Source organism: Leguminivora glycinivorella, chromosome Z (genome assembly GCF_023078275.1).
Source record: "Leguminivora glycinivorella isolate SPB_JAAS2020 chromosome Z, LegGlyc_1.1, whole genome shotgun sequence".
Lineage (NCBI taxonomy): Eukaryota > Metazoa > Arthropoda > Insecta > Lepidoptera > Tortricidae > Leguminivora > Leguminivora glycinivorella.
In genome coordinates, this window is record NC_062998.1 from 30,654,133 (window position 1) to 30,672,947 (window position 18,815).

Sequence of the window (18,815 nt, forward strand, 5' to 3'; positions counted from 1 at the left end):
AGGCAAACAATTCGTTTTCAGTTTTTTCAATACTGCGCGCATGCGCGGAAAGCCGACGGACGCTGGCTTTGGGGAATAAAATAGACTTTTATGCAGGGTTTGAAAAATCTGTGCACGACCCTATAAATGACGAATAATGTTCGGGAGTAGAAAAAGGATTTTTTTCTGTGTATCTCGCTGCAATTGCCTGGAAATTATCTGCGAATGATTAAAAGCACTCCTGGCCGATTGACGAGTTTTAGGAGTTATCGGAATGATCGGGAACATGACATCACAGTCGGCTGATAGTTTTGGTTCCGATTGAGCAGTGAACACAGGAAAATCGTCTTCTAATGTGTCTTTCATCTGTTGTGATTCTGTGTCATAAGAAGGAATATTACGGGTAATATTTTCTTTTCCAGTTTCCGTGACCATTTTCACAAATAAACGTTCACGGCCTTTTAGTTTCCTAAAACAAGCATTTATAATAATTAATGTTGACACCTTAACCATGAAAAGCGTATTAACTCATAAATTATTCATTTTAAAGAAAAATAGCAATTTAAAAAATATGCCATAAATTTAATTATGTTCTATAGTCATAACACGGTTTTAGGTAACTTAAAGGGGGGATCTAGCCCTATTAATTGAAAAGAAAATAAACTTTAAATTATGATTTTGCAAAACTAATGCAATTCAAAATCAAAAACTCAAAGCATGAAAAAAGGCGCAACTCGAAATAATTAAAAATAAATAACTTGCCTGGGTCATCTAAACAGTGTTAACTTTAATTTAAACTCATTGGTTGCACCGCGTCAAATCACCAAAACAGCAGCAACTCGTAATAATACTTAAATAAACACACTATCAATTCAGATAAATCGTTTCAACTCGAAATACTACACTTTTAAATAAAACCAGTAGCATGTAGTCAGCGTTGTGGTCAGTCGGCAACTGACGATGCGACGGTCTTGCGGGAGGGTGAGGCGCCGCCGCGTCAGTTAAAGGGCCCTACAGAGCCATCTCTCGGCGAGTTTCTGCAGCATTTTTGGTTCGGTTTTATTGACTTACGCGGCATTTTTCGTAGATTACGAATATACTAGTAACTCAAAATACATAAATTTTGAGTTAATACTGTTTTGATCTAGGTGTGCGAATTATGGACGTCATTCACCTGACCATCAGCATTATAACAGTTTTTAACCGCCGCCCAAATCTCAAGAAAGGGGGGCCATTAATATTTTATACCCGACCTTTAAATAAAATTGTAGTATAATAGCTACTCTGAAGTATAATGAAGTGACTTCACTTCAAGCAAGCACTTGCTTACTGACACGGTATTTAGACTATAATTAAGATTTCATTTTTTAAAGGGGGCAAAAAACAAATGAAAAAATTAAAATATGTAAATAAATCACAGAAGACTTACTTTTAATTATAAAAATATAAGGATACTCATATTCTAGATTATGTTTTAATACTCATCATTACTTATTTATCCAATTGATCGCCCCTCGTAATGGTTCATCTGGATTATGACAAGTGATCGACGTGTCAGTTTCCTGTCACTGAGTCGTTCACCTGGCTTTATTACACAAGTGAAGGACACACACCACAAAAAAGCAACAATCCTTTGAGAAATGCAGCCTAAACCGATATAACAGTAATACTTTTCTCATTTAACGCACAAAACAAATATTGAAGGTGTAAAAAAGTATTATTACGATTGGTAAATTTATCATTGTTGTCGTCACCCTGTCCCAAAATGTCGTTCACTTGCCTATTTTAGCCAGGTGAACGATGCACAGGTAACCGACAAAATGCCAGTTATTTCGCCTAAACTCAAAAAGTATTTGCCGAACGAACTAAATATTTAGGTGCCTAAAAATAAGAAACAAAATACGAAACATATGTTACAGTTAATGCAGTATCTCAAACAATAACCAAATTATGATTGACAGAATAACGACTACTTACCCGTTACAAACTCCCGTTCGAGGTAGTTAAAATTTTCTATTTTCTAATCAAGGCTTAGTGAGCACGTGCCGTTGCTTGCAGGTGATGGCCGATACTGGCGGCTTTGATTCAGGGTTGCCAACCGTAAAGCAAAACTTCCTCGTACGTTTCAGCTAAAATTCTCGTAATTAGACTTTCAAACATCGTACATACATATAAAAAATATTATTATTATGCATCGAAAACGTGTTTAAAACAAAATTAAGCATAATTATTATACTATCGGGACCACTCCGTAAAGTACCTAAGAAATGATCGCACCGCACCGCGTCTGTGGATTTTTTTCACGTAAGTGATAGCGATAAAAAAATAACACTTTCTCGCTCTCACTTTCGTGAAAACATTCCAAGGTGCGGTGCGGTGTGGTTGTTGAAGCAATAGCTGCCATAGACAATCATCGCGTAAATGGTGTAAAAAGATGCAAAATGCTAATAATATATATCCAATTGGCCATATTATCAAAATCTCGTACATATTTGTACGAGGTTAATAGTATCCTCGTACCTCGTACGTAAGACCATAAATCTCGTATTTGTACGAGGAACCTCGTACGGTTGGCAACCCTGCTTTGATTCATGCGGGGTGGGGCGGCAGAGGTGGAGTAGGGATCGCACAGTGCTTGCGAGTTTGTCTCGACAGGTCAACGACAAAAACGGCCGTGGACAAACTTTAAAACCAAATAACTTGGAACATAAGTGTAATATTACTATCAGATAGTCTAGTTTTAAAAGTTAAGGATATATGCATATAAAATACAGCAATAAAGGTAAGTAAAGTTAATAATTTGTGTACTTTTAACAACTCGAAACATGAGTACTCCGCGTTGGGACACGGAAGGTGAACGACAAAACTTAGTTACAATTATTATTTATTTCATTAATATAAAATAAATCGATTTCAAAGCATCAGGCCTCTATGTAAAAACTGTCTTTTAATATGTATTGATAATTTATTTATGAAGATATTGTATACTAAAAAAAAAGTTCTAACATAAACGTACTGACAGGTGGGGGTGGCAAAATTTTGAGAAATGACCAATGTACTTATAGATGAGAATGATTATCAGAACAGAACTCTAACCAGGGGCGGCTCACTCTTCATCAGGAGTTCCACTGCACCAAATGTCACTGTTCCGTACGTAAATGCATGCTGTTCCTTTAAAAACACAAAAATCACCATATATATGCCTTTCAGATTTGAGGAGTTCCCTCGATTTCTCCAGGATCCCATCATCAGAACTGGGTTCTGAGAAAAATGAGACCAATCTGTATGCATATACATTCAATAAAAAAAAAATTTTCAAAATCGGTCTAGTAACGACGGAGATATCGAGGAACAAACATTAAAAAAAAAAATACAGACGAATTGAAAACCCCTTCCTTTGAGATTTGGAAGACGTTTAATAGTTATTTGTTATACAAGGGGGCAAAGTTGTATTTTAACGCCGAGTGTGGAATTGAAAAACGAGCAAGTGAAAGGATTCTATGTTGAACCACGAGCGAAGCGAGTTTTTTAACACACGAGAAGTTTGCACCCGAGTGTAACACAAAACTTTTCCCCTTACTACTTACAGCGAGGAAACTACAACGCAAAAAATGCGTTTATCACTGCTTCCAGTTGTTCCACAGGTGGTAAATCATCTTTATTACTATATTCACCCACTTTTATGAATTTTAAAGCAGTTAATTTTATTTTATTCAAGGTCAAATTAAGGTCAAATTACTTTACCCACTAGTGGATAAAATGCGTTTTTACCCGCTGGTATTAAAGGACAAAACACGTGTTTCCGAGCTAGTGAGGGGAAAAAAATATAAACGAAAGAAAGGTTAAACCGTAGTGATTCAATGCTCTTTGGGTTAAACAGGATCTAATTTTACTTTAGGTTATTTTTTCTACTCCCTTACTGTTATTCGTTGTTTACAGGGCCGTGCATAGATCGTCGAATCTATAAACCATAAAAGTGTATTCCCCAAGGCCAGCCCCGCCAGTTCATGCAGTGAGCTTTTATAGTCTTTAACGTATTGTTTGGCTCTGTAACCATTGCAACATTTGCAACGCATTGTTATAACGTTACTGCGGCGAGCCGGCGGAGGCTGGCGTTGGGGAGCTGGCGGGGTGCTGGTAGTAGTGGTAGTGCAAACCTTTGCGTCAAAATACAGGAAGCAATAATAATAATAAGCCCGCGGGGGCAGCTTGTGGCGAGCCGAACGATACAGCGGACCCCTATTCCAGAGGGCACTTAATTCCATCTAGCCCTCGCCTCTGCGCTTGCCTTAACCGGCCGGCCAGACTGGATTCGCAAGAGCGGGACCTAATATGCTCCAAGTTGGAAGTGTAAAATGTCATAACGCCGGCGGCCTGATGAATGGAACACCAGGAACCAAGCTACCGCAGACTCACCTCTCGACAACCTTTTAGCCACTCTCAAGTGTCGCTCTGTTGTCGCACCGTGCGTGCGGCTGTTTTGCAGAGCCCACTCAATGAGTTGGCGAGTCACCGCTTGCCTTTTACAGTTGTGAGACTAATTGTCACGGCAGGTGTCCGATAGTCTCCTCCCATAGCCCTTTAACCAGTTCATCCAACTTTCAAAACAATAACCCATGACATTAGCTCCCATCGCAGCACAAATTGCTGCACTGCAATAGTCTTTGCACCTGGCGGGGACCATCTCCGGTTGTATCTTATTGTGCGCTCGAGGATGGTATCCGCCTTTAGATTAAAATGTCTAAAAGGGCCTCTGTGCTGTTGGCTTCGGCCCCACACATGTCTCCCAAAGGTCCCGAGATATGGAAAAGACAGACAAATAATAATAATATATACTTTATTGTACACCACTTATTGACAATGAGATTACAAAACAAAAAATCTTAAGAAACAGGTAACAACAGGCGGTCTTATCGCTAAAAAGCGATCTTTACCAGACAACCTTTGGGTAGCAGGAAACAGATTGCAAAGAACAATGAACGGGTAGAGTGCCAACATAATATTACGTATTCGAACTAAGTATAAAAACTAGAGATGGGTAGTGAGTAAATACTCAAGAGTAAATATCGAGTAAATACTCAGTATTTACTCAAAATACCCGTATTTACTCGTTTTTACTCAAATTGATGGGTATAAACTATTTCGCGTGCTGAAATGGAAATACAAATTAGAAATATTGGTGTATTTTGTTATCGACTACTAAGTTAAGTAATCAAATTTATATTAATTTTATTTTAAAGACGTGCTCTCCATACATGTAACTATTTTTCACAAAAATAAAATTCAGAAATTACCAGTGTGTTATACATAGGGTATGCAAAAACCGGTTAACTTAAAAAACCGGTTAATAACCGAGACTTTTCCTTCAAAACCGGTTAACCGGTTATTAACCGGTTTTGAGGATTTTTAGTAAATGGCCGTACTACGCAATAATTACCATTACCTTTAAGAATTCTGATGTTGATGATATCGTATATGCAGGTATTACTTGCACGATGATCATTTTTAGCCAGTTTTTGGAAATTTGGTAAATGCGGAAATTGCTAAAAAAGGCGTTTGAATGTGATTCGACAGTTGCATTTTCTAGCCATGTCGCGAAGGTCTACAGCTCCCAGAGCCCCTAGTAATACAAGCAATTGATGTAAGAAAACCAAGATCTCCATTTTACCTTTCTTTTAAAAAATATAGTTTGAAATATACGGTAGACTCCGGTTACAACGATGCTCAAGGGACCGCTGATATTACGTCGTACTAACCAGATGTCGTACAAAACGAATTTCATTTCTTTTAATTAAAAGTTGTCTACATCTCTATTACTAAAACATTTCAATCAATAGGTTTATTTACAGGGTATTATTATCATCATAGTATTAATGCCTTATTTGCCTTATTTTATTGTGACTTGTTTAGTTAGAAAAGTCCTTTTTAGTATGCGTGCTTGCTCACCATTTGTAAGTAAAGCTAGTTTATACGCAATCGAAAAATACAAATTGGGTTCTATTTAGCTTATAAGATTAGACCCGAGGCGAACAAATTGTTAAAATTTTAAATGCAATACTCCAAAAAGTTACGTGGCCACAATGTAATCTTGCTACTTGTTGTAGGCAAGACTGGGGGCCGTGCTCGGGTGGAAGTAGCCTTGTTTCCTCAATTTACTAGTAAAACTGAAAACGTTGTCGCTCGTCGTTGCAACCGGACTTGACGGACGGATTCTGTGTAAAATGTGTCGTAAAAATCGGAGTCGTAATAAACGGATGTACTTTCATACTATCACATCATCATAAACTTAAGAGTTAATCTCTTGTCGGTGGAGTATTTTCCAGCTTTTTCTATCCTGTGCCAGCTCTTTGACACTTTGATACGACACGGCCCCTACTTTTTCTTTTATTTGGTCCATGTAGCTGCGTCTGGGCTTTCCTCGACCTCTCTTACGACCAATCCGTACTATCACATACGAAAACCAAATAAATACCTACCTGTGCTTATGTCGTTGTAAGAGGTTGGACGTTAGGTCTATGCGGAGTCGTAATATACTAACCGGACTCTACTGTATTGTATAAAATGTGTAATTGAGTAGACTCGGGACTAATTTTTAAAATAAAATCATTACAGATAGTAATGTTGTCAATGAAAAGTAACGAATAAATCTTTATTATTACAAAACATTAAATAATTACGTATTTTTGAACCTTTTAATGCAAAATTTTCCAAATTTTGAGAAATAAATACAGTTTCGGTTATTAACCGGTTAGAGACTATAAAAACCGGTTTTTAACAGAGGCCAAAAAGTCTCGGTTAACCGGTTTTTCGGTTAACCGGTTAACCGGTTTGCACACCCTAGTTATACATCATCTGATAGGTCTTTAAAAATTAATTGAATGTTTCTAAAAAAGTTTTTTAATAATATGAACAGTTTTGGAATAAAACGATAATTAAGGCCGAAATAATGTTTATACCTTTATAACTTTCGAATTCGTTGTTGGAAAAATATCCAGAAACCGTCAAATTATTGGCCATATAATACAAAACACAAAACTAGTACTTTAAACGTCACCAGCTGAGCCATTTTTGAGTTTTCTTTAGAAAACCCTTAATAAAAGGTCGTAAGTGCCACATTAACAATCACTTCCGAACGTCATGCCGTTATCTAGAACATCAATTTCATTGAAGTCTCATACTTTTACTGTAAATACCTGCTTTCTTAAAACAAAACTGCTAACTAAATATTATCACTATTTTTTTCTCACAAAGATTACCTTTTTTCGACAAACTAAGACTCCCATAAGCTTCTAATAATATAAATCTCATTTAAACATGTCCACACAGTTAAAATAAACACGACTAAGTACTTAAATCTCATTTTTTAAATTATTTTTAGGTAACAGTTTATACTCACCCAAATGAGTAAATACGAGTATTTACTCGGTGCTTTGAGTAAATTACGGGTAAATACTCAGTATTTACTCACCCCTACCCATCTCTAATAAAAACACATCAAAAAGTAAGAAAAAGAAATGCAAAAGACTAAATGTAAATGTGAATTTTACGAAAGTTATTCTAGAAAACTATTAAAAATTAAGTGCATGGTCGTAGAAAAAGTATTGTATGCAACGCTGTTTAATTGAGTCAAAAATACTCGTGGCGTCTTTATTAACAATTTTCGGCTTCGCCTCAAATTCGAACGATATTCTGGCACAACGAATTTGTAATTTAAAATGTACATTTTTTTTTTCTATTGACCAATGAGGTGTGTCTGAGTATACGTACTTATTACTTGTGTGAATTCGGTTGTGTGATATCTAAACGTACTACAATGACATGACACATAAGACAGATGTCAAAATGGTAATAATAACCTAACCTAATAGTTAATAATTGTCAAGACTTAAGATACACAAAAATCTAAATAACAGATGTAAATCAATGCCCAATCTTAAGTTATAAGCATTTAAGTATAGTGACTTCATTCTAGTATTGTCTTCTTTAATGACTCTTTAGTGCAACAGTAAAATTCAAAATGTTATCGATCAAGAGATTACCGACACTGTCTACATCTAAAATTCAATCTAAATTTCATTTAGACTTTCGAAAAGTTATTCTCGAGAAGCAAAGTACGAAGAACTTCCACGGAAACTTAATTAATTTGTGTAAATCTGTAACAGTTTTGCGCCAGATAAATAGTAAATCTGCACATACAGTAAGTAATGTTTGCATAATATTTCACAATCATAACAATTGGTCGTCGTGTTATGAGCCACTCTCACAACATAAGCTTCTACAAATGTCTAAATATTACAAATGTGTCATTTATTAGTAAAAAGTCCCAATTCGTTGCTTGCCACAAGGACTGTACAGCTTACTGGTATAAAGGCACAAACAATATTTCTTGTCTAATATATAGGACATTCTTACACACAGTGCACAGATTGACTGAGGCCCACGGTAAGCTCAAGAAGGCTTGTGTTGTGGGTACTCAGACAACGATATATATAATATATAAATACTTATATACATAGAAAACATCCATGACTCAGGACCAAAATGAAATGATGTCTAATGAAGTTAAGCAATGAAGTAGGACGTTCCGACACAATTATCAATGACTTTATTAAAATTTTCTAGCAGCAAAAGCAACTACATGCAGAAATCAAAGCAGCATGTCATTTACTGGAAAGATCACATTTACCTGGATTGAGTACATTATTTCACAGTGCAATATGTGGTACTCGAGGCTTCCATACATCATCAAACAATTTCAATAAAGATGACGATAAGGTATTAGAGATTTTATTATTGTTGAAAGATTAAATTTATTAATAAATTTTATATATTATGGATTAAATTTGATCATATTGAGTTTTGTATAACTATGTCATAAATTGTCTTAAATATAAGTTAAATACAATTGCAATAGTTGTTTCTACAAATGTATGATTTGACCAGACACATTTATTGCATTATCTACTGTAAACAACACTTAATATTTGATTATCTGAGCAGGATAAAGACAAAAAGAAAAATGATGAAGAAAATAATGTGCCATCACTACTGGTGAAAGCAGCGTTTTGGATGCTCACTACAAGTATCCTTGTTATACTGAGTTCTCTACTGGTTCCCGGAGATAACACGCAAAATGAGGTACATATTAACAAGTGTATGATAAATATTTTGGTTTGTTTATTTATTTCTATTTAACTAACTTTTGCCCGCGGCTTCGCTCGCGTTAGAATGAGACAAAAAGTAGCCTATGTCACTCTCCATCCCTTCAAATATCTACACTTAAAAAATCACGTCAATTAGTCGCTCCGTTTTGCCGTGAAAGACGGACAAACAAACAGACACACACACTTTCCCATTTATAATATTACGAGTAGTATGGATATCACCAACTTATTAACAAGACTCATTGTTAAGATAGTTGAGTTATCCCCAAGAATCTTCATAGCTGTACTAGAATCAGTTTTTGAAAAACTAGACTGGAAGACTCAAGGCATAAACATTGGAGGAAAGAACCTGACCCATCTAAGATTTGCTGACGATCTGGCCCTGTTTTCAAACAGCAGCAAAAGACTATAACAAATGATGAACACATTAAATATAGAGAGCAAAAAAGTTGGATTACAAATGAACTACAGCAAAACTAAAGTTATGAAAAACGGCATCAAAGAACCAATAACTATAGATAATGAACTTATTGAATATGTCGACAAATATATCTACCTAGGAAAACAAATAAGCTTCAACCCCAACGCTAATGAAATGGAAATAGAACGAAAAACACATGGAATAAGTATTGGAGCCAAAAGGAAACCCTAAAAAGCGACCTTCCAATTAATCTAAAAAAGAAAATCATGGACATGAACATTCTCCCAACCTTAACCTACGGATGCCAAACATGGAAATTTACAGCAAAGACCAAAAAGATGATAGTTTCATGCCAAAGAGGAATGGAGAGGTGTCTGCTAAAGATACGTAAGATAGACAAGATTAGACACTCAATAATCCGAGGCAAAACTAAGATCATTGATGCACTCAGTCAGGCCCAGAAACAGAAATGGAGATGGGCTGGCCATGTTGCTAGGCTCCAGGATGATAGATGGACCATGCGAACCACAGCTTAGAGGGGCCCAGACGGAAAAAGAAAAAGGAGCCGGCCATTAACACGTTGGAAAGACGACCTGGTAAAAATAGCGGGGATCAACTGGACATGGGTAGCCCAAAACCGCACGAAATGGAGCCAGCTGGAAGAGGCCTATACCTCAAATGAGGGTTCTGGTGTAACATAAAAACGGAAATGTTAGATTAGTTTAAGTTATAAACCAGAAATAAAAGGCTTTTTTATTTTTATTTTTATTTATTTATTAAGATAGTTGAGATCTGTGCAACATATTATTTTATTTGTATCCATTTTTGAGAAATAAGACTGATTTTTGAGGAATTTAGATGTAAATTTTTTAATGCTTAGTGTTTTCTGTGTCCAGCACTATTTGCTAGTTAATTATTGATATTTATGAATTCCATCCTTCATAAAAATTAAGTTACATGTCAGATGGCAACAAAAGCTGTCAATTTGTTTTCTTTTAGGTAATTGCTTCTTCTATTAAACTTAAATGAGTATGAAACTTTTGCAGATGGTGCGCTATGTTTCTTGGAATGAATTTGTTTACTCAATGCTTTCCAAAGGTGAAGTAGAAGAACTCATAGTCAGGCCAGATATTGAAGTAGTCACTATCATTCTACATGAAGGTGCAATCATCAAGGGAAAGAAGGTGACTAATTTGTATACTGTTTATAGGAGTAGTACCTATAACAACTAGGGAACAAATCAATTTTTTTTTGATTTGTTGTTTTTCAGGTAGTCACACGACTATATATTGGGTTGGTAAGAAAGTAATGAGCGAATCATAACCAATATTGTAATTTTTATTTAATTTATTATTTTAATCATTTATCAAAAAATTCTGACAGATTTTTTGGTTTAAATTTTCAAGCTGATTACAGTATACTGATGCGGTAACAGTCATTCCACTTGGTAGGAGTTCCCAGTGAATAATACCATGAATATCCCACCAAACGGACAGCATAACTTTTTTCGGGTGAGGCTCTGTTTTTGGTGTCTCTATTCCTTTTTCGTTTGGAGCTAGCCACTGACGTTTGCGTGTGTGATTTATATATAAGACCCATTTTTCATCTCCAGTGATAAGATGGTCCAACCAGTTGAATGTGCGGCGAAAAGACAGAAGTTGTATGCAGATATCGGCACGGCGGTTTAGTTGATCTCTATCAAGTTCGTGCGGTATCCAAACACTGTATTTGTAGTTTTTTCCCAACTCGTGTAAATTTGTTTCTATGGTGACATGAGAGCAGCCTAACTCGGTAGCAAGAGTACGACTCGTTAGCCTCGGATCTCCTTCAATTAAGGTTTTTAATTTGGCTACATCAATCTTCACCGGTCGACCATATATATATTATAAACTGAAATAGATATCATATATGAAAGAAAAACCACCCGCCCTCCGTGGTACCCGACGAAATTGCCGAATTTCTCCTAATCATGGTCATGTGGCCCCAAGAACTTTATAATAGTTTTTGGAACGGGCCTCAATATAATTTAGGGGACCTCTAGATCCAGCTTTACATGATATTCAATGGCACTTCAAAGCAAATTATTTTATAAAACTGCATGCATATTTTAATAGTATTATAATTGAATATTGTAGGGCAGTAGTAAATTTTTTTCTGGTTTTAGGCTACTCACCGGGTATATCACATGAATGTTGGAGATATTCACAGATTTGAGGAGAAACTACGAGAAACTGAAAATAGTCTGGGCGTTAAAGAAGGTTAGATTATATTCAGTTTATTTGTTATTAGTATTTGGGATGACCAAGGTGTAAATAGTGATGACTGAGAATTTATCTCACATGTTCCAGTGCTAATAACAACTTGGTAGAGGTAGATAGTTACTAGTGAAAATATTTGATAGGGAATATTTTGTGGAATTTCATAGTAAACGGTACTTAAGTAGTTGCCATAAGGCACTTTTTGATACGTAAATTAAAATTAATTGATGATGGTTTCAGGTGTTCGAGTAATCTATGACAGAAATGGAAGTGTTGCTGGCAAAATCATTGCTAGCATACTTATTGCTGCAGTTATCCTGTCATTCTTGTATTCAACAAGGTCTATGAAAATGAACATGAACCTTGGTGGCTTTGTAAGTGCTTTGATATTAATTTTGTGATCTCATTGCTGTCGTAAGAAATATATGATTAAGGGCCTGTTTTTCAATCTCTAGATAAATATATCTATCAGATAAAGTTAACACTATCCTTTTCATCACACGTATAAATGACAGTGACAGCTAACATTTATCTGACAGATATTATTTATCTGGCGATTGAAAAACCAGCCCTAATACAGTTTATTTGTTCTTTATCTTAGAATCAACTTGGTCGTGCGAAGTTCACGTTAGTGAATTCTATGAGTGGGCAAGGCAAAGGAGTAAAGTTTGAAGATGTAGCCGGCCTTAAAGAAGCAAAAGTTGAAATTATGGAGTTTGTGGACTACCTTAAAAGACCAGAGCACTATAAAAGTTTAGGTGCCAAGGTAATATATTATGATAAAGAAATATTAATTTATGAAGTTAAAAATTAAAATTTTGAAAAAACCCCCGACCGCGACATAGTGGACCGATTTTCATGAAACATAGCTAAGAACACTCCCGACTAACTCAGCTTTCAAACAAAAAAAACTAAATCGAAATTGGTTCACCCGTTCGGGAGCTACGGTGCCACAGACAGACACACACACAGACAAACAGACAGACAGACAAACAGACAGACAGACAGACAGACAGACAGACAGACACGTCAAACTTATAACACCCCGTCGTTTTTGCGTCGGGGGTTAAAAAAGGAGGTAAAATATATAAAACCAATGTTATTCCAGGTTCCAAAAGGGGCTCTATTACTTGGCCCTCCGGGATGTGGCAAGACGCTGCTGGCGAAAGCTGTGGCCACAGAAGCTAATGTACCTTTTCTCTCTATGAATGGTTCGGAATTTATAGAGATGATAGGGGGTCTAGGAGCAGCGAGAGTCAGGTATAACTTATATTCAAAAGTCGAGTTTTAAATCTTGGTTTTGATATTTATGATTCAATTTAAATATCATGTTACATTGATTGCTTTTGTCAGGGTTTTCCAATACTCGACAGAATTAACTGCTTCAGTAATTAATTACGAGTATTATTCCCAATAACGGGATTGGCAAACGTATTGTCTGTTGCAATGACCATAAGTTGTTGAATGTGATCTTGTGATCAAGTAATAATATGCGTATGTCCTGATACCCACTAGATTAAGAGCTATTATTTTCTTCTTCATTTATTTCCAGAGACCTGTTCAAAGAGGCCGCATCCCGCGCGCCGTGCATAGTGTACATCGACGAGATGGACGCCGTGGGGCGCGCGCGCTCCTCCTCGGGCGCGTCGTTCGGGCCGGGCGGCGGCGAGGGCGAGCAGACGCTCAACCAGCTGCTCGTCGAGATGGACGGCATGAAGAGCCGCGAGGGCGTCGTCGTGCTAGCCTCCACTAACCGGGCTGACGTGCTCGACAAGGTAACGTGGCCCATCGTTTACCTACAGTCAAACAATTGGAACCCTAGGCCACTCTACAACCATCTCAAAATTACAAGCATTAAGCGATTTCTTACAGTCTGATTTATAACGTCACTATGACATAGTTCTACACACTGGCGATCAAATATCAAATACATATATGAAAGAAACGCGTTCCTAGCACACATTCTAAGCTTGTATGAGTGAGATATGACAGGTCGACTGTTCGCGTTTTTGACAGGCGGTAACTGTGAGGTAACCGAGAGGGGGTGGGCGGCACTTTCAGTGGAGAGCGGGAGTGGCCAGACTGTACGATAGTACTCTTTATTATACTGTGATTCTACAGTGGCCTAGGGTTCCAATTGGTTGACTGTACCTAGTTTAGGTCTGTGTGATAATGATAAGATAGTTGAATGAGGCATAGGCATACCATATACCTACATAATTCTAGACTCTAGAACCTACCGACCCCTAACAAGTCGTCGTGGCCACTTTTCGTGAATACGAGTATGACTGAGAATGAGAACTCTGAAAGCAAATACGCAATGAAATACCTACAATACCTAGATGTTGTCATTTCAGGCTTTACTGCGCCCGGGCCGTTTCGACCGTCACATCCTGATTGATTTGCCGACATTGATAGAACGGGAAGAAATATTCGAGAGGCATCTCAAGAGCATCGTCCTCGAGGACTTACCCAGTCACTATGCCAAACGGTAGGTACTACTACATATCACAAAATGTATACAATATTTTCATAGCACGTGAATCTGAAACAGTGCGGAAAAGATCGACTTGTGTCGATTTAAAACACTCCCTTCGGTCATGGTTTACCTATGGTAGGTACGACGTTTTTTTCTGTCCTGACTTATGTATAATAACCTAACCACAAAATTAAAATTTTGAAAAAACCCCCGACCGCGACATAGTGGACCGATTTTCATGAAACATGGCTAAGAACACTCCCGACTAACTCAGCTTTCAGACAAAAAAAACTAAATCAAAATCGGTTCATCCGTTCGGGAGCTACGATGCCACAGACAGACACACACACAGACAGACAAACAGACAGACAGACGGACAGACAGACACGTCAAACTTATAACACCCCTTCGTTTTTGCGTCGGGGGTTAAAAATACATAATAAAATGGAACTCGTGGTTTATGCAGACTGGCGTACCTGACGCCGGGCTTCAGCGGGGCGGACATCGCCAACGTGTGCAACGAGGCCGCGCTACACGCCGCCCGCCACAAGCAGAACATCGTGCGCGCCGCCGACCTAGAGTACGCTGTCGAGCGGGTTGTTGGTGCGTTATTCTAACAGCCACGACATTGATCTAAGCGCGACAGCGGTGAGCGGCGGCCATACATCGGAGCGACACACATGGGACTTTTCATTCGCACGTATAGCTGCCGCTCACCGCTGTCGCGCTTAGACCAATGTCGTGGCTGGGCCGTAAAAACTTCACGGAACCGTCGCTTCGCCGTTTTTTTACAAGTCTGGGTAAGTGGGCGGGCACTAACGGTCTGTTCAGCTTTCATTCCTGCGTAGTTAGTTGGGTTGGTTCACATCCCTTTGCGTGCGCTATTCTGTGTCCGGATTGGGCTTATTACGAAGATTCGATCGAATTTTAACGACGTAGGTTAACAAACGGCCTGGGGCCCATTTCTCGAAAGGTACAAGTCTTGTATTACATGTGTGTTTCCATGGAAACCCATGGGATTTGACAGTTCGCGCACTTGTAATACAAGGCTTGTACCTTTCGAGAAACGGGCCTCTGGTGTCTTATTTCACAACAGAATATTTTAATCTAATTCTTCAATCCATTTTAAGGTGGAACAGAGAAAAGGAGTCACTCGATGTCTCCAGGAGAAAAGAAGATAGTAGCCTACCATGAATCAGGGCATGCGTTAGTCGGCTGGTTGCTGGAGCACACCGACGCCCTTCTCAAGGTCACCATCGTGCCTCGCACCAACATGGCGCTGGGCTTCGCGCAGTACACCACTTCGGATCAGAAACTGTATTCTAAGGAGGAGGTACTTAACAATTTTACGTTCTAATTTGAAACGGTACCTAACTGCAATACAAGCACATTATGGCAAGACAGTATCTCGTTCGTGAGTTAGACTAACCGCTCTATCCATTCTAATTAATTGATACAGTTAGAAAAGGACAGTTAAGCTATCTCGCCGCCGAGACGCACCCGCAATGAAATTAATAAATGTTAAATTTAACTGTGTGAGTGACGCTTATTGTATAAGTGGCGATCGGTATACAGTCATTAGAGTCAAGAAGAACCATATTTTTTGTGTAATACGTATCGATTTTAGAGATTCCCTTATACAAATATACCTACTTTTTATGAAATACTTTTGCGATGCATATTTACTCACAGGAACAGGAACACTAAATTACTTACTTCGTGCCTTGGCTCTTTTCAAATGTTTTGATCTATTTGCTATCTAAGTTACAAATGATTTCAAATCCTCAATATCAACCCTAATAATGCCACGCATTTTTATTAATTTGTATAATTGTAATGGTACAATACGATATACAAGACATGCCAATGTAGCGTCAGCAGCGCGAATCTATCATAATTATGTATTATTATTCTTTTCAAAATGTAATCTGGCAAAGCGAAATGATATGATATTCTATTTGCAACACGACACCGCAGTTGACAATATGTAATGTATGCTGTCCTACGTATGATTTTGATTCATATAAGTTAGATACCTAGGTACGAGTACATAATATCATGCAATTTTCCCAAGAGTTTTTATTGCTATAGAGATAAAATGTGCGTATTAATTTACCTCTCGTACTAACGCGTACGGTTAATGATACTAATATTGAGTTATTTTTGTAGCTATTTGATCGAATGTGCATGGCGCTCGGGGGGCGAGCTGCCGAAGCCATCACCTTCAACTCGATCACCAGCGGAGCACAAAACGATCTCGAAAAAGTCACCAAAATAGCTTATGCTCAGGTATATGGTACTATGTGATTTGTGACATGTGTAGAAAACACAAGTCGTCAGGAAACACCAGGGTATCTAGCCAACTTCACTATCTAAATTAATATCTCTTTCAGGTACGTGTATATGGCATGTCTTCAACGGTCGGTCTAGTATCCTTCCCCGACCTGAAAGACAGAGGCAAGAGCCCCTTTAGCAAAACGCTTAAGAATCTTATTGACCTGGAAGCGAGAAAACTGGTAGCCAAAGCGTATTACAGGACTGAGGAGATTCTCAGAACTAACCAGGATAAACTGAAAGCCGTAAGTTGTTGAAAGTGTTGTTTCAATGAGTTTGAGAAGTCGCGTATGAAGCAAAATAGCAGACCAATGCCTTGGCTATCTTGAGCTTTGCTGACAGTTGATTATTGTGGCGACTTGGAAAAATGTGTCGTATCATGTTCGTTAAACTATTATCTGTTTACAGTTGGCGGAATCGCTCCTTGTCAAAGAAACTCTGAACTTCCAAGAGGTTCAAGCGATACTGGGCCCTCCACCTTTTAAGGGGAAGAAGTTCATCGAGCCGGTCGAGTTTGAAACCAACTTGAGAAGTCTAGAAACGGCGGCGACAGCCGAGGAGAGCTCGAACATCGGGGCGCCGTCGGCAAAGCCCGAGCCCGGTCCACAACAGCATAATACGTAGAACTTGTTTTGAAATGCTAGTCTGATGCGCAATAATAATAAATGTTTATCTATTTTACTTGAACGCCGATGCTTTCATTATTTTTAATTTAACCCTGATGCCCATGATGAAATGAATTACTCTGCGCTTTTGCGAATGTCAATGTGTGCCAGCTCTGAAATTAAATAATCGCTATGATGAACCAAAGACATAATTATGTAACTCCGTATAGACAGCTACATAGTCTAAGAAAAAAAAACCGGTCAAGTGCGAGTCGGACTCGCCCACCGAGGGTTCCGTACACACCCATTTCACCCCCTTAGGGGATGAATTTTGAAAATTCCTTCTTTAGCGGGTTATAAAGTAACCTACGTGTCAAATTTGGATTCTATTAGCATCAGCGGTTTGGGCTTCACCTTGATTTAAGTCAGTCAGTCACTCAGGACTTTGCCTTTTATGTATGTAGATAACCTGAAAATAGTGCATGATATCAAAAAATTTTATATGACCTTTCTTCTTGGGAATTTCATGAGCATTATTTCTTTCATTGACAACTTTTTTCTAAAATGTATACTTTCTCCAAAAATTAAAAACTAAATTTTGGGACATATTTTAGGATAAAAGGGGGGGTGGCGTCAGGTGGGGGGGGGGAGGTGACGCTAGTGTGCGCAAAGCACCTTACGCTAAGGTATCCAACCGCATTTATTTTTATTTGGATTTAATTTTTTTTTTTCAAAAAACATTTTGACCGAATCAATAATTAATTAATTAGCAACTAAGCACGCAAGTTGACAGGCAAAACTCGCATGAAAATCGGTTCGCTCCGATTCGTGCAATAATCGCACGTTCGAGAAGAAATGTCATACGAGAACCGGTTTAGACGAGTCGAGAAATGTTATGGAAATATCTCCCGAAAATTCAACTCTCCGTCTTAACTATTTAGCCTGGCGAGTATCGTATACGATACTCGTATACGAGTTTTTATTCCTCGCACGAATGTAAACGTTTGCGTACGATAATGTCATACGATATTCATACTCGTACCATCTAAATGGGGTTTAGTCGTAGTTCTCGAGATATTTAGTAATGTGACAGACGGACAGAGTCGCACCATAAGGGTTCCTGTTGTACCTTTTTGGTAGGTACGGAACCCTAAAAACGTACCTCAGGACCATATAGGAAAAGGTACGGAGGCCTAGATGGTGTTACACCTTCGGGGGACGCTCGGCTAGATGGCGCTAATATTAATATTTGACATTTTAACACATATCAAGCTAAGACTATGGGCCAAATTGTCAAAATTGAGGTTCAAAAGTTTGAAGCCTGGATCGAGAGATGCACTGTGATTACTGTCTATGCACTGTGATTACTGATTACACATTTTACTTTGACAGTAACTCTCTTTAATACCTGATCCTCTTTGGATGAAGTATTGTTATGATTATCACACATACCTAATATGAAAGAGTGATAGATGGATGAAGCGTTTTGCTGTCGTAGCGCAAGTCACACTGGCTCTACCATCAAGTTACCGGGATACCCCCATTTGCCAGAATTTCATTTGCCATAATTTTATT

General features: G+C 38.0%; 1 protein-coding gene across 2 annotated transcripts; it reads left to right on the forward strand.

The window, feature by feature from the left end:
- Positions 1 to 7,829: 7,829 nt before the first annotated feature.
- On the forward strand, positions 7,830 to 17,322 carry LOC125240880 (paraplegin). Of its 2 annotated transcripts, none has more exons than XM_048149029.1 (15): positions 7,830 to 8,176; positions 8,602 to 8,754; positions 8,980 to 9,117; positions 10,611 to 10,748; positions 11,729 to 11,822; positions 12,063 to 12,196; positions 12,424 to 12,588; positions 12,931 to 13,082; positions 13,375 to 13,597; positions 14,180 to 14,313; positions 14,768 to 14,904; positions 15,432 to 15,634; positions 16,471 to 16,590; positions 16,695 to 16,880; positions 17,044 to 17,322. In XM_048149029.1, exons 1-15 carry the CDS (start codon positions 7,997 to 7,999, stop codon positions 17,257 to 17,259), a joined length of 2,373 nt encoding a protein of 790 aa, XP_048004986.1. In that variant the 5' UTR covers positions 7,830 to 7,996; the 3' UTR covers positions 17,260 to 17,322. The 2 variants fall into 2 exon arrangements, with proteins under 2 accessions (XP_048004986.1, XP_048004987.1); XM_048149030.1 differs by having other exon boundaries at positions 8,605 to 8,754.
- The last annotated feature ends 1,493 nt before the right edge of the window (positions 17,323 to 18,815 follow it).